We start from the raw sequence: 27,938 nt of genomic DNA, 5'->3' as shown, positions 1-27,938 counted from the left end.
ACACTTCCACTAGATCAGTGTGCTCCAACCTGGACACACTTGGACAATTCCAGGGATGGGGCAGCCACAGCTTTTCTGGGCAGTCTGTGCCAGGACCTCACCACCCTCACGGGGAGGAATTTCTTCCTTATATCCAATCTAACCCTGCCCTGTGTCAGTTTGAAGCCATCACCCCCTGTCCTATCGCTGCACAACCTTCTGAAAAGTCCCTCTCCATCTCTCCCTTTAGGACAAATCCCTAAAAAAAGGAGCTGCTCACCCAAAATCACATCTTTTACAACAAGGGCAGCACAACAAGCTGTACCCAACCTCAGTTCTCAGAAACGGTGAGCTGCTTCGTCTGACTCTTCCCAAGAGTTTTGGCACAGCGAGATTTGCAACTTGGGAAATTTCTGTTCAAAACCAGCTCGCACAAAACCCAACTGAAAACAGAAGGTGCCTGTAATGCTGAATTTTAAGATACTTGCAGGGACAAAGTCCCAACTTCTGGATCGTTCTAGACCCTAAAAATGCCAAACCCACCTGAACTCACAGCCGACATTTTCAGAGGGCTTACGCTCACGTAACACAATTCTAACAACTTCAATAAACACAGACCTCATTTTATTCAGTAGTTTCTGCTAAAACAGGGATCTTAATATTCAGCATGGAAATACTTGTGCTACAGAAATAAAAACCACTGCAGGAAAGTTTCTGAGGATCAAGAGTTCTTTGACTACGCTGCTCCTGGACAGAAGTCCAGCACATCCTGAGAGCTAAAATCCTCAGCTGCAGTGACCTGGCAAAGCCCTACAGACATCCAGTTCTGTGGAAAACAGTGCCAAGAAGGAGGGTTTCACACACTCCTGCACCCTCCCAGAGCGTGATCCAAGATTGCCCCATTATCCACCTGTACAATGAAACAGCGACTGACTGGGATACAAAAGCCATATAAAAGCCTTAAGACAGTCTCCCACTCAGATAAATCTCTCAAGTTCCATTCCAGAGCCCTCACAAGGCAAAGGCAAGACTCCTCAAGGGTACAAACAGGCTTTAGAGGACTCTCTGGGAAAACAGACCAGCCTGAAGGCAGCCATCCATCTCACTGCTGTGACTTAAATCACGGGGCACATCAGGAACGGGCCTTTCCATGCGGTCATTGCTGCTGTCCATGACTAAGGGCTGAAAACACACCTGTGTGTGAGCCCATGGATGTGACAGCCAATTCTGACTCTGTTTGGCCACCACTTCACCCTGGGATCACGTTTGAAGTCGTGCCCGCTGTGACCTGCCATGTGTCAGACACGCGCCAAGCCACAGCAGCGACCCAGAGCTGGCCCACACCTTGCACTTCTCCTCCCAAGCTAGAGAGACAAAAAACAAAGAGGGGGACAAAAAACCAGAGATTTGAGCGAGCTGGTACTTACTGTTGTCATAGATGGGGTTGGAAATCAAAGGAGGAAGGGCTATGGTGTAGTTGCCGTGCTCGTCCGGGAGGAAGGCCTGGAAGCAGAGGCGGACGACGTTGAGGTCGTACTCGTCGATGTTGTGCAGCTGCTCCTCGGGCACTGAACAGCAGGAGGAAGGACAAGGCTGAGGATTAGTCATCAGAACCAGCAGCAGTTCTCTACCAAACCAATCTCCACCAGTAAAAGAGATGGCGTTGCCCGGGTAAATGTGCCTGGAGTGCCTGCCAATGAATTCCTTGTTCACAGCACGTGATACAGAACCTTTAATGCTTCCCCTGCACCAAACTGTCCGAGTTCTCCACTGCTTCTTACATCTGTTTTCCCACCTTGCCTGCCAGAGCAGTTTCATGTATCTGTGGTTTAAAAGTCACTCCCTGCATGGGTTTCTCTCTTATTTGTGCATGATAAAAGTTACAAAATCGATGTTGCTACTGAAGAGAAATATTTTGGTACAAAGAAGTATTAGGACCTTGCTGAAGATTTTCTGCTGCACTGAGAGACTTTGGCTGCATGATATTGTTATTTTCCTCTGAAAACTGAGATGGAAAAAGAATCAGAAGGCAGTTCCTGGGGCAAGAATGAAGCTGAAACAGCACAAACCACCTCCCAACCCCATCACCACCTGCGTCACTTCTGTACCTTCTAGTGGAATCACTAGGATATAGTTTTGTAATGCAGGAGGAAAATCCTTGTTGGAAAGGATCTGTTTCCTTGCACGTTTTTCCTAGTGTAAAACACAGCAGTGCATAACCCAAACTCAGCATTTCAGTTTTGTCCACTCTTCCCTTAATTTAAATTACAAGTCACAGGTCCTGGGTTATCATTACTGAACGTTCCATGTATTCCTGGGAAAAGCAGCCCTTTCCTTTAAGGCCTGACATTAAACCATTACATTGACATTCAATGCTGGCAAAAAGAGAAACCGATTTAATTTCACTTAAGTGCAAGTACTGATAATTAAAATCATTGCAAGTGCTTCTCTTTCCCAAAACCCTTCTGAGCAGCAGTTCAGCACAGTTTCACACTCCTCACAACTGCCCCAAGTGAGCATGTGCCAAGTCACCAGATCACCACCTCTCCATTCACTCCCTCCCCTGCCCCTTTCAAAGGCCTCTTGCAAGAATAAAAGAGCAAGTGTGGCTGTGATAAGAAGCCTGGGGACCACACTGCAATGATTAGATTGTTTGCTCTGACCTTTTAACATTTATCACTGGCTTGGTCTCCACCCTGCCACGAGTGGGATTCCACAATGCCCACTTGAATGGTTTCTTCCTTTTACCTTCTGATAGTGTGAAATAGTAAAGTGTGATGAGCTCAGAATACTTTCCACTGGCATTTTGAGTCCTGCTGGGGCTCTGAGTATCTCAGTTTCTCCTGGTCTCTGCTGTAAAAGGAAATCAAAGCACCTTTCCCCATTACAAGGCCATGATCTGCAATATTTCAAGACAAATACCCCAGTGAGAACAAAGCTAAGCAACAACTGGGTGCACTTCAGAAGTGGTGGGGCCCAGGGGAGTTCTGCCAGCGAGCACTTTGCGGGCTGGTGCCGATTGTGCTATCAGATACACAAAGTTTTATGATTTAATGCATTGCATAAGTTCACTTGCCAACCTGAGAGAGAATCTTCAGAAAACAGGTTTGGAACAGATTCTGCAGCCCAACAGGCTCTTGACACAGCCTGATCCAGAGAACACCAAAAAAGAGGTGTATTCTCCAGGCTGCTCCTTGCAGAAGGGACATCAGGAGAGCAGCTCCACGTTCTGACATCACGGCCAGCTCCCAAGGACACCCCGACACCACGGCTTACACTCGTGTGCCATGTGAGCCACCCAGAGACACAAGGGGTGCTCAGATTTCAAGCCACTTCACAGTCAAGTTGAGCACAGAGATTCAATACCTTTGCCTAAATCTGTAGATGGAAGCCAAGCACAAAATCTGCATCTGGCTTTCGACCCTGAATCAGAAGTGAGGACTTGGTGGTTGTACAACCAAGTCTCTCTCACGCTAAAGCAGCCCCAGCTCTGCATCACGTTTTCCACAGGGAAATGTGCCTCTTCCTCAGAAACAAGTAACAGCAGAACTAGAGTTTAGGAGGACTCTCCAAATGCAAAAATACAGCATTATGGAGAAAATTACCAGTGCTGGCATTCAAATGACATCAGTTCCTACGCTACGAACTTGCGCAAATTCCCAATAAATCTGTTCAACACCTGATGTGGGAGAGGAGGGATGTGCCAAGAATGGCAAGGGACAGAACTGCTGTAGACACATTGTTTCACAGCAAAACCCACCGGTGCTCCTAATTTGCATGTTTTTATAAATGATTTAATAAAATTCAAAAAAATCTGTAGTTTGAAAGAGGAAGTGTTCAGTCGAGAGTGATTCCTCCCAGGCTGTTTTTAACCAGACAAGAAGAACATAACAGAGCAAAAAAGAAGAACAAGACAGCTGCAACTCTATCTTGTGATGACATGCTTTAAAAAAAAAAAAACTAAACAAGCAAACAAAAAAAAAACCAGAGACACCAGATTCCACATTCATACAAAGAGCTTTCATCGATTTCAAAACATTAAAGACAATCATCCAGACAAAATAAAATGTTGTTATTTTGGACAGACATCTAATTCTGCTCCCTCTGAAGTCCATTTGGGAGCAGCCACTACCTTGGAAGGGGTGCTGGCTGACACCTTGAGAATATTAAAAACAAACAAAACCCAGGCAGACAAACACCCTGACTAATGCCTGGAGCACGGCCGGCCGGAGGACGGTCATGTCATTCCGTGTTATTCCACCAACTTCTGCACAGAAGGACAAACAGACGGGGTTAGACCTGACAAACCTGAAGTTATTAAAGTTAGGAAACGCTGTCGAAGATTTTGGGAACGGCATGTACTGGAGGAGAGGAGCAGCCACTCCATCAAGCTCTGCACCAGCAGCTCACTGGAAGCAGCGAAGCAAAAATCGTCGCCCTGCGCGGCGTGTTGGGGGCAGGTACGGCAAAAAAAAAGGGCTCCAGCGCAACACAGGAATAAAAAAAAAAAAAAAAAGGGAAGAAATACTCTGGTTTTGGCAAGAGTTCAACTTCCTCTTCTGCCTGCTGCTCGCTGTGTGGTACCACACCTTACTTGCTTCATATGAATCCAACTGAAAGGGCTGGAACCCAACCAACAGTCGAGGTATGTTCCTCTGATGGCCCAATCTAATTTAAAAAAGAAAAAATAGCCTTAACCTGGAAGGAATTCTTTTTCTGTAGTTATCTCTGCACACAAGGAGTATTTAAGTAAGTACAGCTGCTTTACAAGTGGAAGGAAGAGCATTCCAAAGTAACACAAAGCAACTCGGGCACATGGAGATCAAAATAATATCTTACAAAACTAAATTCCAAATAGGGAGGATAGTGTCAAAAAATCCATAAGAAGCCCAGCAAAAGAAAACCCAACCCCACCCACCAAGATTCTGGCAACAGGATTTCCAAAGCAGTGCCTGGAGTTACAGTCAAACCCAGGGAGGATTGGCTGTTCACCCAGAAAGGGGCTGCAACAACTAGAAAATCCTTTCATTATAAATCTGTTTACAACTCTTCAGAACAAAACTCTGATTTCCCAACTTAAATAATTATCTTGGAAATAATTCCCTAATCCATTATCTGCTAATATGGGAAGAGACTGATACAGTCCCAGTGAGGGCAGAAAAAAACCCCACAGGAGCTAAACCGTGAACTCCTTCCAATGTGAGCTGGATAATCCAGGCAGCACACGTGACATGGGCATTAGGTTTGGGTTGTCCCTGTCTCCCAGATTTTGTCTCTAAAATCCAGAGATGCCCTGCTGGGATTCCACTGAGAACTCGCTGGATTTGCTTCTGTAATACAAAATTGGAGACCAACACGCGAGTCCAAGTGCGGACACAAAATAAAGATGCTGATAACATCAGTCCTCCTGTTGGTTCCTGTCTATTAATTTCTAATTACAGTTTTATAGTTTTTTAGTGTTTTATCAGCCTTCAACATCCAGCAAGGCCCATAAAATACCACATATCTGATGAAATTACTGGGGGATGAAGGGCTCTGATGTTTGCCCGTGAGGTGATGCTGCAGGAAAGTGAAAGTTTATTCTGAAAACTGAAGAGAAGCGATCAAGGGTTTGCTTTTGTGACTGATAACCTGACACCTGATCAGACAGCAGGTCCCTCGCACACAGACCCCTCCACTCAGTTCATGATGTCAGAAACCTGGAGTGGGCAGAGCTGGGGGGTACTTGAGCATCTCAGCTTAACCTGCATGGAAAATTCCAGGGGGAAGGATGTGGCGTGACACACTCAGGGAGGGCTCTGTGACCTTCCCTTCTCAGTGAGGGGCTGCAGGGGCCACGTGAGATCTCAAAGAGAACGACCTCCCACAACCACCAAAACCACCCCGAGATGTCTGGGGAACACACATCATTAATAACCACCATGAGCTGTTCCTCTCTTACGCAGATGAGGGTTTTTAATTTAGGGATACGCTGGGAGCTCAGTTTCGTTTAAGGGATGACACAGAGCTGGTTTGCCCCGAGGGTTTTGCTCCTGGAGTACAAAGATACCCCCCCTGGCCCTGATACCGACCGGGCAGTCTAACTCGGTCCACGCCAGAGGTTTTGCTGCCAAAGGCTGGCTCTGCCCAACCTTTGCAGCGCTGCTCTGAGGCTGGGCTTAGCTCTCATGTGGTGAATCAGATCAAGGAACTGGTCTGGCTCAGAACTATCTTGCCAGAAGGGAAGAGGAAAAGGCTTGTTTTCAGCCAGCTGGTTCCCACGACAGGTAGCCCTGGCACAAGGGAATTGGTGGAAGCAGAGGCAGGGAAAGGAAGGGCTGCCTCTTCCAGTGTTGCTGCTCATTTATGCCAAACAGTCCTGTAGCTGAACTCCACATAGCCCAAAACGACCTCACCAGCTCGTTTGTCCCCTGGTGCCAACAGCACAACACTGGGCTCCATTTGTACTTGGGCTTCAGCACCTGGACACACAGCACTGGGTGACAAGCAGGGTTGTTCAGCTGCACATCCAGAGTCATAAATGCACCTATCAGTACTTCCTGAGAGGCAGAATCATAGAATGGTTTGGGCTGGAAGGGACCTTAAAGCTCATCCAGTACCAACTCCCTGCCATGGGCAGGGACACCTTCCACTGGACCAGGTTGCTCAGAGCCTCATCCAACCTGGCCTTGGACACTTCCAGGGATGGGGCATCCACAGCTTCTCTGGGCAACCTGTGCCAGGGCCTCATCACCCTCAGAGTACAGAATTTCTTCCATATAACTAAGATAAATTTCCCCTCTTTCAGTTTGAACACTCCTTATCCTACCACTACAGTTCCTGACAGAGAGTCCTGATGAAGCTGGAAAAAAGGGGAGGGAAGGAGCATGGCAGCACTATATTTCTTCTCCCAGCACACCCATGCCTAGTTTATACCTCTGAGAGTCACAGAAAAGGTAATTTTCAATCAATTCTGCAGAATAAAAGAGAAACTTCTACACGTACCTTGAAACAGAGCATGTGCCAGCAACGCTCAGTTATTAAAACCCAAAATCTCAGGGGGTTGACGAGTGCAATCAACTGAAATTCAGATGCCAACCTACATAATAAATGCCCAAACTGCTATGGATACATTTCCCCGTTTCACACAAGAGACATGAAGAAGGCAAATGGCCTGGTCTCATATAAAAGTCAATGCAAGACCTGGGAAAACAAAACTTTTAAAACTCAGTGCTTGTTTTGCCTACACAATGTTTCTCTGGCTTCTTTTCCTGTTTCAAGTTCAATCAGAAAAAGGCAAAATTGGAACAGATTTCAGTGAACATATCAGCTTCTGTACATTTTTTAGCAGTTTCTGTTTATGCTATAAAAAAGTAACTCAGCATTTTTTGTCTAGTTGGTAATTTTCTTTTTTAAACAATTTCATAAGGGGTTGTCCTTTAGGTTAATATACACATTTCAGCATAAACAGCGGGAAGGATTTGCATGAGGAACGAGAGAACAAAGGGCTTTCCAAAGTTGAGTGCTCAAGTCATGTCACCATCAGGACATGGAGCTTTCAGTCATGTCACCATCAGGACACAGAGCTTTCCTCAAGTGAGGTTGCTCTTTGAAAAGCTGACGACGCTCACCAGGATTTTCAGCTGGAGAATTTAGGAGGTTGGGGGGGGTCCACATTTGTTTTCATTCAAGAAAAGCAGCTTAGAGTTTCTTGTAATATCCAAGGCACTCACTACAGTGGACACCTGTAAATCCATGCCCAACTCACGGATTCCTGCCAAGAGTCTTCCTTTGGCCCATGGCATTTTGCTTCTTTGCTCACAGAATCCACGGCCCCACAAACCCCCCCCCAAAGCAGGCGTGGGTGGGCTGGAGAAGGGGGATCCTGGCGGAGTGGGCGAGTGGCGTCAGAGGGGAGGGGACCTGGCGGCTGCGGCGGCACAGGGGCCGGAGGGAAGCTGTGGAGAGGGTGTCAGCGTGGGCAGGAAGCGAGTGTGAGAGCAGAGGCGTGGAGGGGGCGTCACGGCGGAGATGGTGACGAGCGCGGAGCCGACGCGGGGTCAGCTGCTCGCGGGCGGAAAGGGGAAACGGCAAAGGAAAGAGCGCGGAGGCCACGGAGACGGATTTAGGTGTGGGGTGCAGGGGAGCCTGAAAATGAACTGCACTTGCTTTATAGCCAAAGCAAGTATAAAGGAACGAGGCCTTCAAGCCTAGGACAAGCTCCAGGGAGAGCTTGTTTTAACCTTCTCGATGATCTGCCTGAAATTTGGTGATTCTCTGGGTTTCTCACTACTCCAAGATAAGTCCAGGGTTTTCATGCATTTGGCTAGAAAAAGGTCAGTAATGCTGCACTAAGTCCAGTTTTCCCCTGAATTTAAAGAAAACACTTAGGGCTTCTCCTCATTGATAATTAACTCGAGCTGTTATTAACTCAATTGTTGTCTCTATGTCAAGTCACACCCACTCACAAAAGCTCTTAACTGAAAACTGGCTCTTCTTTTAATTTGAGTTGGCTGTACATCAGACAGCGCATGGGAAGACAAGGATATGGCACAACTCAACAGCTACTAAAAGAAAACAAACACCATAGAAAGCAGACATGGACCAGCTCCACTGGAGGAGTAACTCTGCTCCTTCCATGCTGTGCTATTTATATCATCACCGTGCCAAGGAGGCCTAGTTACACGTTAGGCACCGCACCCCATTTCCCTGGAGTGCTCAGGGGTGAGAGACAGAAGGGATTTCTAGAATTGTTCAGATTATTAGAGGACAAAAATATATATGGGGTGTACTTTGGGAACACAACAGATCACAAACACTGCGTGGAAATCGCAGCTCTCCCTCAAACAGGGCTAACAAAAGAGGAGCAACCCAATTGCAAGTCATCCCACTGCAACTTGAGTGAATGCACACAGCCTGTACAGCCCGTGCTGAACTTCACCCAGGGTAAATGCTGCCAGCTAACAGTGGGAATTCCCAAAGAGACAGCCTTACAGGTACACTTCCAGAATTACCCCAATGCAGACGTCTCCAGCTTGGCACACAGCGTGATCTGCAAGCTCTGACTTCCCATCATCCAGGAATTCAGAGATAGGCATCAGTTGTTTCAACAGCACAGGTAAGAGTGACCGAGAAAGCGATCTCAAATCCCACACAGCTCGAGCAAGCAGTTCCCTGTGGCTGCTGATCGTGACTCTCACGACGTGTCCATTCCGCACGCAGGAAGGCGTGGAGGAGGGATGACACCACCAGAGAGCGGCTGTTGGGATTTACTCTCCCTTGCCAGTCCAGTTGTCTGTGGCACCTGGGCTTCACTGGAAGATGATGGGCCCTTTTACACAAGGAAGCCTGGAATGCAACTCTGTGGACCCACGCCTTGCCATTACTTCATCCCTTACCGACAAGACAAGCAATGCACATGCTTGGCTGGCTGGAGGCACTTTGCATCTCTCAACAGGGGCAGTGCTGAAACTCTGCCCTGAAAGGAGACTCAAGACAGGGACTGTTTGTTCCAGAAGAAAGTGGGAAAGCAAAAGAAAAGACAACCAATGCACCGACACCCTGAAGGCTGGTTTTCCATGAAGTTTCTTTGATGATGTTCCTACAAGAAGTGAGTAACACCAACTTGCTTAAGGATGCACAACTCTGAAATGTCTCTAACCAGAGAAGTCAGATGCCCTTCTGAAGAGGATACTGCACAAAGCAGGACGGATACAACACAGTTGCACAATCCTGGGGAACATAACACTTCTCTGACCTTAAAAAACAAACTAAATCCATACATAAAACTTCCAACCTTATCAAGCAGCGAGCACTGCGGTGAGTGCTGCTCATGAAGTCCTGTTTTGATCAACTAAGTAAACACATAAAAATATTCCTGTCACTAGCCCTGTTTTATTAGACCTTATTCCCGTGCTTTTCTGGGCTCTGCTCAGCGTGGGACTGCCCTGGAGGCTGTTCCCCAGTGGCTCTGCTTTGTGCTGACACACGAACACGCGCCGAGAGGCGATGACGCAGGCGGGGATTGCCAGCGGCCCCTTCTCAGCTCAGCCCGTGCCCAGAGCAGGGTGCTGCCCTGTGTGTCACCCAGGCAGGCTGTCCCCTGCTGCCAGGGGCAGGAAGGTGGCCTCCTCCACTGCTGGGCTGGCAGGAAGCATCCCGGGATCTGCCCAGATGCTACCAAGCACAACCTGCTGTAATCGCCCAAAAATGATTTGCGAGTGTGGAGTTAAGTGCCAACAACTGTAAGACTTTACTTCCTTCTACAGCAGAGTTCCCCTTTTGTTGTTTGAAATCAAGGTACTGATCAAGGTTGAGTCAAGGCAACATAATTCAAACCCTTAAACTGTTTAAATTGTGCCAATGAACTAAACTTGTGTCAAAACAGATGCTATTTTTTGTACTCGTTATCATAACTAAGATAGTTGCAAAGATGGGTCATCAGGACCATCAACCTGACTCAGTGGGGTTGTTCTAAAGTCAGGAAAAACATCTAAGACATTTCTCATTCTGTAATAAATTCAACACACTTCTTTTTCTGTCCCAGTTCAGGCACACTTTAAAGCCAGCCAGAAATCCAGCTGTTCTCTCTCCAAGAAGGATCTTACCTGAATACAGCCAGAATTCTGTGGGTATTAAAAAAAAGTAAAAGTATTTGGAAAATCTCCAAGCTCGTGCCACACTTAAGCAAATACATGACTGCCTTCACAAAACTGAACTAACAGTTTGGGGGTATTTTTTTTTTTTTCCAAGCTGGTTTTCCATTGGAGCAACTTGCTGGGTCTGTTCCCCACGTGGTCACAGGGTCCATGTGGCGTGAGGGAAGTGGTGGGAGTGTGTGAGCAGGGATGGAGGGAAGAGCAGGATGACTCTTTTTGAGAGCAGCCCACAGATCAGTCGTCACATCAAACAAAACCCTGTGAGGAGATCCTGCCAGGTGTGGTTCTGCAGCAGCACAACCTGCCTCAGACTTGACTGAGACCAGTCACAGGGTCATGGAATGGCTTGGATTGGAAAGAACCTCAAGGATCATCTCGTTTCCAACCCCCTGCCACGAGCAGGGACACCTTCCACTAGAGCCAGGCTGCTCCAAGCCCCGTCCAACCTGGCCTGTGTGCCTGGACCAGCTCCCACGGTGTAAAAAAAATCAAGCAAAGGGCAACTCCAAGAGGTCTCTCAGCCCCCTGAACTGCCTGAGGGGTCACAGCAACAGGAGAGATGGGACAGTGGCAAATGAGATTTGTACTGGCTCAAGTCGCTTGCAGAGTTATGCTAATTCAGCCTTTTGTTCTCACCCCTGCCAAAACTGGGGAATTCGATTCCCAAAACACTTGGAGACATTTCCAGGAAACATTTCTGCTGCTATCCCACTCCTTCTGTCCAAGTAGCCACTCAAGATTGCTGCTTGGAATTAAAAAAATTAAATAGTAATAAAAAAACAAGGCTGCTATCCAAATAGATTCATCGTGTGATGACAGGGAAGAAAAGACTGGGAGGGACACAGAAGGGGAAGGCTGTTTCTCAGAAAGAGATTTTTTGGGGGAAAAAAAAAGAGAAAAAAAAAAAAATCAAGCTCCACCACAAAAGCAAAGGTAGGATAGGACAAAAAAACCCCACCACCACCCTGAACCAGCTGATTTAATTTCCACTCACCATTGAAAGGGTTAATTTTCTTGGAGATTCGTAAAGAAATTGATTCCTTCAGGTCTTTCTTCTTCACACACTGAATGCCCAAGTTCTGAAAACTGAAGCACATGTGGCAGGATTTCAGCAACCAGTAGCATCTTCAGCGTAGAACATTAAATAAATTAATTGATGTTGATTAGTGTGGTAACATACAGTGTAAGAATTGAATTTTGAGAAGGGTGTAGAAGATCTGAAAAGCAGGGATGCTGTTTTTCCTAAAGCAAGGGCAGAAACAGAAGTGAAAAATACTGAAATGAAATTCTCTTTTTACAGTGATTAAAAAGTTATATACTCAATCTCAGGCAATTTATAGCAACAATTATTTTTGTAATCAATAATCCTGCTAATTTGCATTAGTTAAAGGATTTGCTGTCCTGCTTTTATCAGGGAATGTAAATTTCAAACACTATTTTAAAGGTTTTTTTTTTTCTTAAACAGGTCAAAACAGGTTTTTAAATCTCCCACAGTTATGGAAAAGTTCTGAAGAGCTGCAGCTCTTCCTTATTTGCATAAAAGTGCAGGTCACCCTGATGTAGGAGGTGGGGGGAGTCCCAGGCGAGCTGACTCTTTCCCACATGGAAAAACCATGACATCATCAAAGCTGAGTGGATGTAAAGCAGGAAGTAAAAAAAAAAAAAAAAAAATTAAAAAAAAAAAAATCTGTGTTTCATGATGTGACAATAAAGCTCTGAAGATGGGTTGTGCCAGCAGGCATCTTTCTCCAGAAGTACCAGCCATTTCCCTTCCTTTGAAACTCCATAAACCTTCTCTGCTTTAGCAATAAAACCACCTTATTGCACCTAAAGATCCTCCTCGTTCCAAACACCTCCCTCCTGAACGAGACTACCCTGGCATGACATTAAGTTTAAGGAAATTAAAACTCCCTTGTCTATGCCCAACACGCTCTGTTCAGAGGTTCCCAAATCCTCAGCCATCAGGCTGCACTTCCAGAACTTCTGTTCACCAGAGGAATGACAGCCAAGATTGGGACTGCACCTCCATGGCCAACCCTATTTCCACCTGCTCTTGTAGGAAGTAGATTCTTTCAGGGCTTGATCACACCACACATCACTTTTTCCCCCTCCAGAACATCCAGCGTATTCCAGAGATTGTCTGAAGCACAATCTTCAGAGCCCATGACAGCGTCCATGTTATACCCCCAAACAAAGCCTCTCGTGGATGGAATGAGGCTTTTCAGCAGCCCAGAATTCTGAGGTTATAAATGTTTTTCTAAAGCTGTGCTGTCACAGTGAAAGTGTCTGTTTAACTCTGGCTAAGCAGAGGGCTGGGCCCACAGGAGGAACTCTGAGAACCCCAGCAGGGCCGTGGGGTTTCACATCGACGTGAGCTGACAGGAAGCAGCCGAGATAACGAGAAGACAGAGGGAGAAGTAGGAAGAGAGAGAGAAAAAAATTAAAAACATGTAAAAAAACTATGATATCATCCATGTAGAGAGAGAGAGAGCAAACTAGGAAGTAAAAATCTGAGTATACAGGCAGCCCCACAAGTTCCAACATTCAAACTCTTGCCTTGATGTCTCGGCTGGGGAGGGCTCTGATTGAATTTGGGCAGCAGTACAAAGATCACTGTTCCACAGGCAGAACAGAATGCTTTGGGAACTTTAAAACAAGGGGAATTTTAAACAGCACAATGCAGAGTAATTAGTCAGAGCAGCCCAAAAATCTGTGATGAATAATCCTACTTCTACCAAGAGAAAAAAAAAAAAAATTGGATTTTTGCTCCACTTGGGATGCCCAGTAGGAGCAAAGAGCCAGAAGCACCAGTGAGGGAGGACATCTCCTGCTCACTAAGTATGGGATGAGGCTTTTCTCCAACATGGACTTGAAGAGAAGAATGTGAAGATTGAGTCACCAGCCACAAAAAGGAAAATGACTTTAAACATCCAGATCCAATTATGGATCATGCTGTTCTTTCATCTTCAAGCAACCAATGATTTGTTAAAAAAATGAGTGTACCGATGCTGGAAACATTTCAAAGGGAATGTCTGGAGCCTCCTCCCACCTCCAATGTCAAGCTCAAGGCTGACAGTTTCACATTATCAATAAAGGGAAAGTAGCCAACACTTAGTGTTCTGTAAGAAATTTACACCCTAATATTGAGAAGAATTCATGGATAGAGCAAACAAGCACCAGCGCCTGAAGGGAAATGGAGACGTGGCATCGTGTCAAAGAACGGAGATTACATCAAAATCTGCAAATAAACATTTGCAGAACATCCCAGCGTTTTTTGGCATTGTAATGGCCTCTCTAACAGGCTTGCTTACACATTTAACCTTGTGCAAGAAAATGCCAAGAGGAAAAGCAATCATCCGTGTCTTCCAGTCAGTGAACGTAACACAAATCTAGAAAAGGTGTTAAGCAATCCAGCTCTTTTGCTTCGGATGAGAAGGCACAGGGCTGAGGGGAGGAAGTGGGATGGGCTATGACAGCAGACTTCCTTTGACCTTGGCTGAGGAGGCTTCATTTGAGAAGACACAGGGGAAGCTGGTGAATGGATGGTCAGGGGAAGGTGCAAGGTCCCTCAACAGGTTTGGATATTTAACGTGCTCTGAGCCACCAGAACGCACTGCAGCGCATTCCAGATCCCTGGAGCACGGGCTGGATGCTGGAGAAGCATCTCCACTGTTTGTGTCACCATCAGGCAATCACCACCTTCAAACAGATGTGTCTTAGCTCTCTCCTTTAATAGAGTCCTACTGACTAAACTCCACTAAACACGGAGTAATTCCACTGGCACAAACAGAACCCCAGCGGCCTCAGAGCTGTGTGTAAGAGCCACTTACACACTGAAATGTTTACCTGATTTTCTTCCCAGCTCAGTTATGTTTACCCCACAGCAACAGCCTGCCTCCAAATTTACTGCATTGTAAACTGTGACCCACAAACAGCTTGTCAGTTCTAAATTCCCCTCTCTGGCATTAATCACTCCACATTTGCTGCATTCATTCTGCTTTTACTTTGTTATACAGGACTTGGTAAACTTACGGGAAATGCCATCAAATACAACTGTATTTGAGATATTCTTAACAGAACTGAGAAACACATCTTATATACAGCCTGAATTTTCTTTACTGTGTCCACAAGCAGATCCTTCCCCTGCACACTTGCTCTACACAGCAGCGACTGAGTAGAATCTGTATTTTCACTCAAAAAAAAAAACCCAACCCAAACAAACAGCAACAACAGTGACAGCTCCTAACACACTTCTAGATGTGTCACAACCACTACCTTCTAAATTACATGATAGTCAGGCAGTACAGACTTTCTCCAGAAAACCCAGATATAATTTCCATGGAAGATGTGAACTTCCCTCAGCACCCTGAAGTACTAATTCTAACACTGTTACCCATTCTATTACTCACCCTTTTCACATGTAGCAAAGAGTCATCCTCAAGAGTAAGATGTGTTACTGAGCAAGACTAAAAAAAGTAACTAAGTGGGAGAAAGGAAAAGGAGACAGATATTGGGAGAATGAATTAAAAAAGAGGGTGACAGGAAAGAAAAAGCGCGTGTGGGGTGCTGAAAAAGGAGGAAATACTTCAAAGAAGTTGCCCTCTCCCTGGGATGAATTAGTAAACTACAGCAAAGACAGCAGTGTAATTGCTCTTTTAATCACTGGTCTGAGTTTTAAAACACAAGATCAGCAAATCACTTGCATAATTCATCAAACTCCCAAGCAACACCATTACTCACGACAGGACTCGCCGCTCTGGCCCGAACTCGGCTTCGTAGTAGCCATCTCTGCAGTCTTTGCCAACCAGATCATGAGGGTGTGGCTTGTAGGGTTCATTCTTGGTCACCAACGTGGTTCTTATTTTGACTTTTCCAAAATAGTTCAGAATCTACCAAAATAAAAAAAAAAAAATTAGCAAGATACTCTCCAGATTTCAGATATCGAGGCGAAAGCTCCCACACGTAACAGAAAACACATTTCATCCTGAAATACTCTGTGAGAGAAACACCAGAGCTAAAAAGAGGACCGCACAGAAATGCTTCTTGAAGAACAAGTCTACCTCCAAAACCTTAGGAAAAAACTCCTAAAGCCTCAGGGATAAGGATACTACCAGTGCATGGAACACTAAGCAGTGAAAGAGGACCTTAACAGACACAGCATGACACAAACCCCTCTGAGGCTGGTGGGTTTTTTTTTCCCCCAACTAATTCTCAGATGAATACTCAACCTTACAATTCAAGCAGGGGAGTACCAAATTCTCAAGCTCCTACTTCCCAGCACTCGTCAGCCTAATTCAACACACCTTTCTCAGGTGGATAAAAGCAGCCTGGTGCTGACAGCTACCAGTGAAGTCACCCAGTGTGGGGGAGTGTAACAAAAAAAAAAAAAAAGAAGGAAAAACAGTTTGGCCTAAATTGTTTGACGCACAACAACTTGAAAGCAAAGACAAGACTTGCTCGGGCACACGTTTGTGCAGAGGCGAGCTCTCCTCCTCCACTTCCCCTGCCCTGTAACTACCAGTTCTCCTCCTTCAGCCCCTTCTTTCCTCCTCCTGAAAATCCAAGGATCCATCATACAGCCTTTTCAGCCAGCATCTCAGATCTTTGACTTGACCTGTGCTCTTGTAGCTTCCATCATCTGTCGGCTTTCAACCTCCAGTTTGGCTCCTCTCAGCTTTCATCCACTGTTACTTTTTACCCTTAATATTAATACTTCCACTGCTCTTCACTTTCTTCAGCTATTACATCATTTCTCCCTCATTTCACACCCAGCCCCTTGAACTTGAAGCCTGATCTAGCTGCTTTTGGTTCTCCAGTTCCTCCTTGATGTTCATCTTCATAACCGCACCACGAAATTTAATCTCTTCCTGGCCCCTCTGTTCTCATCCTCATTGATGTTTCCACCTCTAGAGGGGACTCCCCTGGCACCTAATCAGCACTAAAGCCTCCTACGGGCTTCAGGGAGGCAGGAATTCACCTAGAAATCACCTGCTATTGGTAACAATCAGCTCTGTCATCAATAGTCACCTTTAAAAAAGAACAAACTTTGCCAGGATTGCGAGGTCACCGACCCCTGTCCCATCTCCCCTCTGGGTTCTGGCTGGTCTTTGTGGGCAGCACAGTCCAAGACCAGAGGAATCCAGGGGTTTACACTGCCTGTTCAGCTTGACACAGATTTAGGCTGAGAGTCTGTGCAAGCTTTTAGTCTTGCCAACAGCCTACACAGCTCCTTGTTCAATTGGCAGAGTGCTGAAAAAATGAGAGCCTGGCAGATTTCCATTTCCTGCATTCCTTAACCAAATCTGGCACTGTGATAGTCAAGGGGCAACCTTCTTCTTTGCATCCTCCCTTGGTAATTCTGGCTCCAGGGCTACACCAGCTTCACAGTTGCTTTATGTTGTAGAGACTCTGCTGCTCAACACATGACTAGCAATGCTCTTTCTCAAACTCTCCCTCTTGAAGAGCTTTTATGCCTCAGCCTAAAACATCACACATTTTTCACTTTTCACATCCTCTGTATCTGTGCTTTTTCTGCTGTGATTCCAGAGACTCCACTTTTAGCTCCACATATTTTTTTCTACTTGGCACACACTGCAAACACAGGTACACAGCTTCTGTTCCTGGGCACTGAGGTACTGCAAGATGGCAAATGCTGTCAACTTCCCATTTATATTAGTCTTCTATTTATATTATCACTTATATCTCTTTTAATCTCATCTCCAAAAGACTTTCTCCCAAGTGGAAGAGATCAAGGAAACACTGACAACTTAAAGCTTTGAATAGGGGACCAGAAATTCTTCTCTCTTACCCCACCTGTCCAGGGTCTCCAGCACATCCCTTTGCCCCACATACAAAAGCTGCTGCCAGAGTGCTTCCATTCCACCTCTACTGTCCCTACTGCTTCGATCAGAGCTCCTCTGAACCCCCTCATTCTGGATTTCCCAACTGAACCATAACACAGCCACCCAACTCTTCATCATGGCAGGTTCTCTGAGCACATGATCCCTGTTTCTCAGCTCATTTTTAGGCTCTGTACCCCTTTCAAACTCCACACGCTTCACGGCAGCGCCTTCCGAGGAGCCCGATGGCCGCATCCCGGGCGATCGTTCCTCGTACAAAGTGCCTTCTTTCATGCTGTGCCCAGCAGCTTTTCAAAGCCTTTCCAGGTTTTGTAGGCAAACTCCTTCAAAGCCCTCCCAAAATTCATGTTGCAGTCCAAATCATAAACCCAGCCCCAAGACACGTAAGAAAGGAGAGCAAACGTGAGTTCAGAAAAAGTTACTAATGAATGGTTCCCAAACCATGGGCACTTCACTGAGTCCCCTCTCCAGCAGCACTTTGTTAAACTACCTCTCTTCTGGTAAATTTGAAAGCGAATCTTTTCATGACCAGGAGCAAGTAACTCTTTTCCCACTCTCCTGCAACTCCATTTGCATGTCAAGGAAAGAATCACAGAACCCGTGAGATGAAAAGCATTGTATTTACTGTGTGGAGTCCAACACATAGCTACGAGCACCACGTTAATGTGGGAATGGTAATTCACGGATAAAAGTGGTATTTACCTGGATGGAAGGGAATGTCTTATTGTTTTCAGTACTGTGTTCTCCTGGAATGCTGCCTGCAGATCTTCCCTCACACTTGTACCTGAAGCGCATTCCCCTTTGCCTGGGTTGCTCGAATATTTCAATGTAGGGCTCAGGGCCACCTAAAAAAACCAAAACATTTTCAACATTAGGACACAGTAGAGGTTAAAAAGCAGCAGAAGATGCAAGAATTGGAATTTCTAGACTCCCATCTAGAACCTAGTCTCTCTTAACCATCATAGATGATGTTTGATGAAAGCAGATGAATGATGAAAGATGATGTTTGATGAAAGGAGATTTTACGCAACAGAAAACAAATAATTATTTTGAGGTTGATATTTTGGTTGATATTTTTAAGAATACAGTTTTAAGAACAGCTGTCCTCTCCAAGTACAGGTACTGTCAAGTACTATATTCTCTCAAGTGTCCTCTGAAAGTGAAGATGTTTTCTCAGAATGAATTGATTTAGTCCCTATTACAGCGCAGCAGAAACTATGCAAATTATGCAAAAAATACCCCACCCTACTGGGCTGAATATCATCACTGGGAGCTCAGAAAATATCTGATTGCTCGTACTGAATTCTGCATTTTGAGCTGCCCACCTCCCACGGGGCTGGTTTCTAGTTGCAGTATCTCCCCAGACAATGAAAGCTCAGAAAAACGATTGGGCAGTTGTCAAAAGAGAGGTTTTCAGGAAACACGAGTGACAGACGGGAATAAGAGCCAGCAGAACCCTTAAATGGGGGGTTAGAAAGACACTAACTGAGCAAGAGTGTAAGTACTTTTCAAGTGATGTTTTATTGCCAGACAGTAACAAGCTATTTAACAGATCTTGCTGAGAACATCAAACAGGACAGTCAATCAAACAGTGACAACAGCGGGATGGCATGTGAAAAACAAACAACAGAGGGTAAGTAAATATTGTCCAAGTTGAATCATCACAGTGCTACACGATCAGAAGAACGTAGCTTATGGAAATGTCTACTGAGCTCTCTGTCATCTTCATGTAATAGCATCCTCCTCCAGCGAGGCTGAGCATCACAAACAAACATGACAGGCAATATCCTGTGGCACAGCACTGAAAAAAAAAGGCGCTTGGACTTCAACTTAAATAAGCAAAACAGTTATTAAATATATTGAAAGTGCTAAAAGGGTAAAAGAACCCCTTACTTCCTTTTGCCCAAGGTCTGTACAGCCTGTGAGTCCACAGCACGCAAGTTTTGGCAAAGAGGCGGATTCCAATCTTAACTCCCTAATAAAGGCTTCTCTTGTGCTGCACCTACAATGGTTTGGGTACCGTTGCCAACACAAAGCTTGAACTTTAATGCCTGGGATTTGCTGGTCACAAAACATTTCCAGCGCTGCAGCAGTTCGTACCCAAAGTAGGAAAATATTATAACCTAAAAGATAAAGCGATCAAGAGAAGCAGAGAAGGGATGGAAAGAACTACCTCCCCAAAACGTCACCTCGGTCTGACCTGAATGCACATTTAGCTGTCACACACCTACAGCCAGCAGTGGAACGGCAGTGAGAGAGCAGCTCTTGGCTGGGATCATCTTCAACCACACCTGCCTCCTCAAAACCCAAACGCCTGTTCCACAGACACAATGCGCTTCCACTCCAGGCTGTATTTGGTCAAAGCCTTTGAGAACTGTGGTTCAGGACTCTTTACAGACCCTTCTAACACTCAGTCCAACTCCAGTTTCTAAACTGATCGCCTCCCATTGAATAGATTTTAACATCAACCATGAGTTACGTTAAATACATATTAGCCACTACTCTAGGTCCAGTTACTCAGGAAAACGGTCCCTCTCCTGAGATACTTCCCAGCTCTTACCTAACTCTCTTTAGACAAGCTTTGCATATTTTCTCTGTCTAGAAAATAAGCAAGTCCAGCAAAGGGCACGGGAGACAGGCATTGACAACAAAAAGCCTAGAAATGATGTAAAGCTGGTTTCAGAGAGAGCAGAAGTCTGAGCTCCTCACATAACCGTGCTCACGCACCTGCGTGTGGCTGTTTTAACTTTCACACTTCCAGTTGCTTAGGCTATTGCATTTATCAGCACAGTCCTGCAGTCCAGACAACAGAGGACTTCAGCCAGCAGCAAGGAGTGCCTGCTGCCTATCAGTGAGCCTCCCATTTTCATCACACAATCGAGGAGAGAGAGCTACCTCACCTTCCGGTACTTACGTAGCCCAGCACGCCACAAACGCAGACACGCACCCAAATGCTCAATTAAAAATCTATTTTCGAGGCTACAACGACAAAAATCGCAGCAAAGAGCCTACTAGTCATGGTGCTTGGAGGTTCTCGTGCTCACAGAGCTGCTAACCAGACGTGCAGGACACCCACAGACGTGACGTATTTGTCAAAGCTAGCCAGAGCCTCACCGTTCAAAACTCCAGCGGAGTGCGATCACTTGAGGTCTTTAACTCTCGCTGCTCTAACCAGTAATTTCCCTTCACATTCTATTAATACTTGCTTAAGAGGGCTTTTTTTTTTCCCTCACCTATTAAGAGCACTTTATTTTAAAACCCTGGGCTCAGTGATCTTTAGAGGGCTGTGGTCGAAACGAATGTCATTGAAGGCGAACCCACTGCTTAAGAGCCAGGTGTGTTTGTGGGAAAGTAAAGCTCAGTGACGCTGCAGCCTCTGGAGATTAAACATTAAACTTCATTTTATCTTGGTTCCCTCTTGCTCTGTTTAAGAATCACGTTATCATCTCCGCCGTGATTATCGGTGTCATCACATTTTGTGCAGAGAGGAAGCGCTGAGAAGTGTCCGTGTGAGCCGAAGGCATTATCAGCACTCTGCAGCCAACTGGAGGGCTGTCCGGCATTCCCTGTTTCTGTAAATCAGCAAATGTGCTTGACAAGTGGCATGGCTTAACTATTTCACGATCTGCTCTGACACACAGAGGTCTGTTGGCTCCCCCACCGCTGTTACAGACCCGTCTTCTTCAGGTCTCGCTGTGTTTGTCAAACAAATAAAAGCTATGTCAAAAAACAAACTCTCACTAATTCTGGAAGGGAAATGCACGGCTACTCATATTACCTGCCTGCCCACAACTACTCCAAAAAGCACTTGAAATGCAAGAAAAGAAAAAAAAAGTCTAGCTAATCCTTCACCTAAGTGCTTAAGAGTTTAATTTGTCTTTGTAATTAATTATAATTGCCTATACACATGCTAGCAATAGAAACACTGTGCTACACATTACAACCTGCCTCCTGCTCTTCTTGTTGTCAAATTGTTTATTTCTCCTTGTGCCTTGAATACTACACTATATAATTTTAAAGAGAATATAGCAGATCAAGTGTCCTGGTTACACATGCAAGGAAAATAGGTAAAAGCAGTGACAGCTCCAGGAGTTCGGCAAGGAAAATAGGTAAAAATAGTGACAGCTCCAGGAGTTCCACCAGCTTATCCTCGCTCATTCAAGGACTGAAGGGTGTTTTATTCTCATCTGCTTCGAGCAATGGAAAGAGAAACAAAAAGACAATCCCAAAAACTCGGAACAAACTTCCATCTCCCCAGGATGATTTCAAGTTTAACACAGCCTGTGCCACGAGGGAGGAAGTGTGACATGCTGCCACCACGCAAAGCAACAGTAGGATCAATGTTCTGCCTCCTTCCTTTGCTCGGGAGGAACTGCCCAATTTGTGTTTTTCTTGCACAACCAGGAGCACCCGTGAACACTCTCCAGCAACATCTGCATGTGAAAGCAGAGCAGCTGCGGGTCTTTGTGGAAGATGTGAAAGTATCACCCGAAACCCTCCTGCCCCGCGGTGACTGCAGCGAGACACAGATGGGAGAAGCATCGCCCTTCGATTCTGATGTCACTGCTCTGCACAAATCCCTACTGACCCCACATCGCTGGTTTCTAATAAGCAAGAATCTATCCACTTATAACCTCCTGCAACACCTCAGGCAAAAAAAAAAGAAAAAAAAAAAGGTGATGGTGGAAGCTTTGTTACGGCACATTCCAACTCAAGCAAAAGCAACTGAAAACATCAACAAGATTTGATTTTTAAAAGCAGTCATCTACCTAAGGGTCCACAAACTGCATAGATTCTAACAGAGACAAAAAAAAAAACTGCTCACGAACTTCCTCTTTACTATCGTATTACATGACAAAACAGCCACCAAAAGAAAAAAAACAAAAACCAGCCAACTACAAAAGCAAGCTAGTACCAGGAAGTTATGAACTTCCCCCGCTGAAAAATTCCTTATCTGGTTCCTAATTATACTGCAAATACATAAAGACACGAATCAAAAAAAAACCCACCAAAACAAAACTGCTATCTCCTGCTTCAGTTCTGCCACTCTAAAATCAAACGTAACGTTTAAAAGATGCCTTTGTACGAAGCCGGTTGTTTTCTCTCCTTGTGCTGATAGTTAGCACACCTATATATTTACCAGGAGTGAAAGTTCATAGTTTGCTACGTGGGAACAGAACACACACACACCCAGATTGCGAATTCGGAAAGCAGCTTTCCCTAGAAATGCTATTCTAATTAATGTCGACAAGTTTTAAATTCAGGGGGTTTTCTTAAACCCTAAGACAGATACCAGAGAGACTCCTCCCGAAAGGATGACAAACCCGGTTTAATTTAGCCTCAAGAAACTTAATTGCGCTTTTTGTTGTAATTACTCAGAGCACGATCCCTTATCTGCGTTACTCTGCATTTGTGCCATCTCTGTTTCTCATTCATTTGCATTCCCACGGCCGAGTCCCGATGCGAGCAGGATCCAGACGAGCATCCCCCAGACACGAGACCCGCATGTAACAACCCGGACGTTTTAACAGCACGACTTTAAGACTTAAAAAGATACGTTTGAAACCTAACAGCCTTGTAAGATTTCGTCGCTATTCACGCCAGCAACCCGCCGCTTCTTTAGCGTAAATACCGACGGCGAGCCGCGAGGGAGGGCGGAGCGGGCTGGGCTCCCCCGCTCCCCGCCGCGTCCCCCCCATGTCCCGTCCCATCCCATCCCATCCCATCCCCGGCTCACCGGCCATGGTGACAGCTCCGCTCGGGCCTCTGCGCCGCGGGGCTCCCGCCCGGGCCCGCACACCTCGGGCAGACGGACAGACAGACGGACGGACGGACGGCCCGGCCCCGCTCGCCGCCCTTTTTCAGGGGGAATTTCCCGGCGGGCGGGCGGACGCAGCGCTGCGGAGCCGCCCCCGCCCGCCCCCGCCGCGGCCCGCCCGCCCCGCCCGGCAGCGAAGGCAGCGGGGAGAGGCTGTGCCCCCCAACACCACCCTGAGAACCCCCCGGCTCCGGCACAGCGGCAGCAAGAAGTTTGGCCTCCGGCCCTGCCCTGCCCGGCAGCCAGAGGTGCAAAGGGAAAAGTTCAGTTCGGCTGATTTCAGGGCACAGCAGAGAGAATTGGAGCCGGTTTCCATCCATACCCTCACCCTTCTTTCTTTCCAGCAGCATCCCTACAGCACTCCCGACATCCCAATTTACCACTCTGTCAGCCCCAAGAGACCCAGCTCCCTCATTATCCATCTTTTCCTCAGCTGCATGGAGCCTGGAGAAAGCTCCAGGGAGACCCTACTGTAGCCTTCCAATACTATCCCAAGCCCCCTACCTTCCAGTACAGGGTTTATTAGATGGACAAGGACAGACTTCTTACCAAAGCCTGTAGTAAAAGAACAAGGGGGCATGGCTCTAAACTGACAGAGGGCAGGATTAGATGGGATATTTAGGATGAAATTCTTTACTGTGAGGGTGGTGAGGCATTGGAACAAGGCTACCCAGAGAAACTGTGGATGCCCCACCCTTGGAAGAGCTCAAGGCAAGACTGGATGGGGCTCAGAGCAACCTGGTCTAGTGGAAGATGCTCCTGCCCCAAAAGCAGGAGGCTTGGAATGAGATGTCTTTGAAGGCCCCTCCCACCCCAGTTTTAATTCAATAACAGCTGTACATACTGGGGAGAGACCAATATTGAAGGTAAGGAAAAACTACTCAGCAAACTGATTAAGTCACAGTGATCGACTTTAAACCTACGGAGCCTTCAGAGCTTGGCCCTGACACAGAGAGATCAAGCGAAGGAGTTGGACACTGGGAATAACCCCAGAGCCCCAGCTTTGGCTCAGGTGGAGGGGTCAGTAACAAACAAGCAAATCTAGGGGTGGGGGGATTAAAAAACACCTGTAAAAAGAGGAACACAAAGGAACAGGAAGGCCACACCTATCTGTGGTGCAAGATTGCACTTAGCAACAAAATTTAAAGCTTTTCTTAAGTAAGTCTTTACTCTGGGAATGGAACACACTGCCCACGTAGTTAAATGACTCGTATTCGTGACAAAGGAATAAATAAAATACCAAAGAAAGCCTCAAAAAGCACTTGAAAAAGATCCAAAATTGGTACCTTTTTTTTACGTTTCTTTTTCTCCCTATCCTTTTTTTAAAGCAAAGGTTATTGGGACGTACAGCAACGAACCACAGCAGAAAATGCTGTTCTATAACCTGCAAATTCACACACCAACACAGGTAGAGAAGCAAAAGACACTGCTCGATGCTTCTTATTCTTCCTGCCTTGTAGTCCATCTCCTAACAGGACTTTTCTTTATAACCTTATATTCTGCCCAACTATCATCATATTTGCTATAAATGGAAAATATCTGTCTCCATCCTGCAAGCAAAACTTTCCTGATTTAAGATTTATCCTTCATCAATGGTAGGATTGGTAAATCCCTGTCAAATTGATAACTGAAATTGGAAGATTGGAATCCTAGGTGACAAGAAGGATAATCAAAATGTCTGTGACATTAATACTAGATGATGAAAGGGAAGAAAAGCGACATTATTTAGATATTATGATAATTCTATGGTAGTGGGTTAGTTTCTTGCCAGAAGAACATGATTTTTCATTTTACTTCCCACCAAAAAAATAAAAGAAAAAAAGAACCAACCAACACAAAAGAAACAAACCAGAAATGCCCTAAAACCATGAGGAATTATGACTAGATTTTTATGTCTTCAAAGATCTCTTGGATTCCCTATGACTGATGATGTAAAATAAAGCAGGAAAGTGGCTCTAATGTTCTAAATCAAACTTCACTCAACACATAACCCTAAAGTGCTCACTGACAAAGAGACCACAAACAAAACACTCTTAAGATGGTAGCTGGGGGTTGAGAGCAGGGTAGATGCTTTTCTCTTGCATTTTCAGCAATAATTCAAAGATGCCAACAGCTGGAGAAATGCTGCCGATTTGAGGGCATCCTGCAGGTCACAGGAATGACCTGGACAGGGTTTTTTTAAAAGGAAAAGGGTTTTCTGCTCCTCTGGGCTAGCTGAAGCTGCAGATATGAGTTTTGTGTTTGGATGTAAAGCAAGTTGTCAGGATAGGCACCCATGAAGCGACCAAACGCTCTTCCTTCCTTATCTTCAGGTTGGTTTGCAAAAATCTCAGGTTAAGTAAAGTGTGGCACTTCAGGAAGAACGAATTTAGGTGCTTCCCTAAATACAGTTTATATCCCTGGTTTCCACCTAATTCTCTAGCCTGTGACACTACTGAATAAACAGAAGACCAAGGCACCTGGGAAACGCTGCAGCTCAAAACAGAACTATCTACTACTTATTTACATGGAAGGAAAGTGGTTATTGTAGGGTATAGATCTAAACCAATGTGAAATTAAGGGCAGTATTCCAGGCAATACAAAGCCCATGTTATGACTAAAACATAATAAACATTCCCTACTTTTCCCCAGCTCTTTTGAACTCTGAGTCTTAGGGCTTGCAGGAACAGGCTACTCAAAGATAATCCTTGACACTGCATGTTTGAAATTCGGGTGGTATCTCACATCCACACCAGCGTCTGTGGTACAAACTGCCGCTTGATTTTATTTTTAAGAGAAAAGGTGAGTGGCTTGCACTTCTTATAGCATCCCCAGGACTTTATCCCTGTTCCTTCCCTCTTCAATAAAATGACAGGACAGCCAAGCACACGAAGTGTTTCACTGTGTAAGATCTATAAGCTCCCATCATGGGAATATGCAGGGATTAGATCTGGCTCAGGAAGCCTCTGAACAAAGTTACTGGAGGAAGGACAGTGTGAAAGGAGACATTTTCTTGATGGTTTTACTCTCTCCAGCATTAAGCTGATGCCCAGGGAAAAGCACAACAGTGGGACAAAAGGATCTTTTAGCCTAAGCCCAGCGTGGCTGTTTTATAAAACATTCATGTTCCTAAACTAGGGGAAAGCTCTATGGAAACCCAGAAGCCTTCCCAAGTAAAAGGCAGAAACCCAAGCACGTGAAAGAGGCCTCACTCAAAATCATGCAAGCATAATGATAGATCCCTCCACTCCACGTAATCAACCCTGTTGTGGTTGGAATCTACGGCAGAGGGATTATCCCAGGAGAGTGATGTGAAGGAGAGGGTTGCAGGAGATCTCTGGTAATCACAGAAACCTCGTCAGCAGCTGACAAGAAGTGTAAGAACATGTGATAAGTTCGGGTATATGCAGATCTCTGCAAAAAGCAGGATGGAATTCCCCTCCTCCAGCATTGCATAACAGGAGCCAGGTGCATCACCAGTGTTTTTGTCAGCTGACTTTGGCTATAGCCCGAGGCAGGTGAGATACCAGAATTTTTAGGCCAGTCTGATCCAGCGCTTTACTTCCTGTCTTCCCGTTAAAGCAAGTGCTTTAATATGCCATTTTTCTCCACTTGGCGAGTCCAAAGACAAGTCCTCCCCTCCTGCTTTTCACTGCCTGCTGGTGAGTGGAGAGGAAAAAAACCAACCAGCCCAAAACCCAGCACTAAAACCTCTTGGAGCAAAGGACTGAGCGTCTGGCATGGTGTTTGACAAGCCTAGGACGATGGCCCTTTAGGTGGTGCTTAGCACAGGCATTGCCCAACGAAGCTGCTGTGACAGGGGAGCAGCACAGGCAAACTGTTAAGTCTTTATTTCCTGTTCCCAGCTATCTGACTTAGATCAAAGATAAGTCCCTTGTCACTGGCCTGGTTAAGCAGACACTAAGGTGCTTCAGCATATGGCTCTCCGAATAAGGTATATCATACTAGCAATAAAAATAATAAAATTGTTCCCTTTTCTCTTTATGGAATAAAGTTAGGTCCTGTTTTGATGTCCACTTTATCTCAAGCCTCACATACTCCCCAGATTAGCAATTTCCAGTCCTCTATGCCTTTAGGAAGCCTTGTTTGAAGTATTTTTTCATCTCAAAGCCCTCTTATTTAAGCACCTTTAGACCTCTTGGTGGTTAAAGCTTTTGTGGTTATTGGTCCTGGGGAAGGTTCTAATGCAGAAGCCATTCCCAAAGAAGTCATGGCTTCCAGATTAATGATAAACTCAAAGGCTGTTGGAGCCATTCTGCTGGAAGCAGTTCCTGTACCACACTTGGAGTTTGTTTGACATGGAACAATGCTACTGCGCCTCCTCCTCAAAACAGGGTGGAGAGAAAGGAAATGCTAATAGAGAAAGGTTGGTATTGTGGATAAGGCACAAGGTTGTGATTCAGGAGGCTGGAATTTGGCTCTTGGCAAGTCAGCCTCTCTACTCTTAGGCAAGTTGTTTCATTCTCTAAGCCTCAATTTCCCCAAGATAAATCAGAGAAGAGACTTCCCTGCTCCCACATTTCTACCTTATCCACTCATGATGCAACTTCTTCAGGGGACGAACCGCTGGTTACGTGAGTGCCAAACTCAATACCGTGATAGTTTCACGGACACTCCAGACTGTGGTAGCGTCAGGAAAAGGCA

General features: G+C 45.6%; 1 protein-coding gene across 2 annotated transcripts in view; it reads right to left on the bottom strand.

Moving 5' to 3' along the window:
* The window catches only part of REL (REL proto-oncogene, NF-kB subunit), a 33,292-nt gene extending 5,354 nt beyond the window's left edge, over positions 1-27,938 (bottom strand). The window contains exons 1-5 of one of the 2 annotated variants that reach the window (XM_050315053.1): positions 27,821-27,938; positions 18,179-18,321; positions 15,357-15,505; positions 11,611-11,702; positions 1,407-1,547 (exon numbers count right to left, since the gene is read on the bottom strand). In XM_050315053.1, coding sequence (XP_050171010.1) covers positions 1,407-1,547; positions 11,611-11,702; positions 15,357-15,505; positions 18,179-18,271 — 475 coding nt within the window. In that variant the 5' untranslated portion in view covers positions 18,272-18,321; positions 27,821-27,938. Of the gene's footprint in view, positions 1-1,406; positions 1,548-11,610; positions 11,703-15,356; positions 15,506-18,178; positions 18,322-23,213; positions 23,332-27,820 lie in introns of those variants that run through there. The other variant, XM_050315052.1, reaches the window with a different exon arrangement.

This window comes from Myiozetetes cayanensis, unplaced genomic scaffold (genome assembly GCF_022539395.1).
Source record: "Myiozetetes cayanensis isolate MyiCay16 unplaced genomic scaffold, myiCay2020 scf2-11, whole genome shotgun sequence".
Classification (NCBI taxonomy): domain Eukaryota; kingdom Metazoa; phylum Chordata; class Aves; order Passeriformes; family Tyrannidae; genus Myiozetetes; species Myiozetetes cayanensis.
The sequence above is the reverse complement of the archived record's forward strand: the minus strand, read 5'-3'. Positions and strand labels throughout refer to the sequence as shown.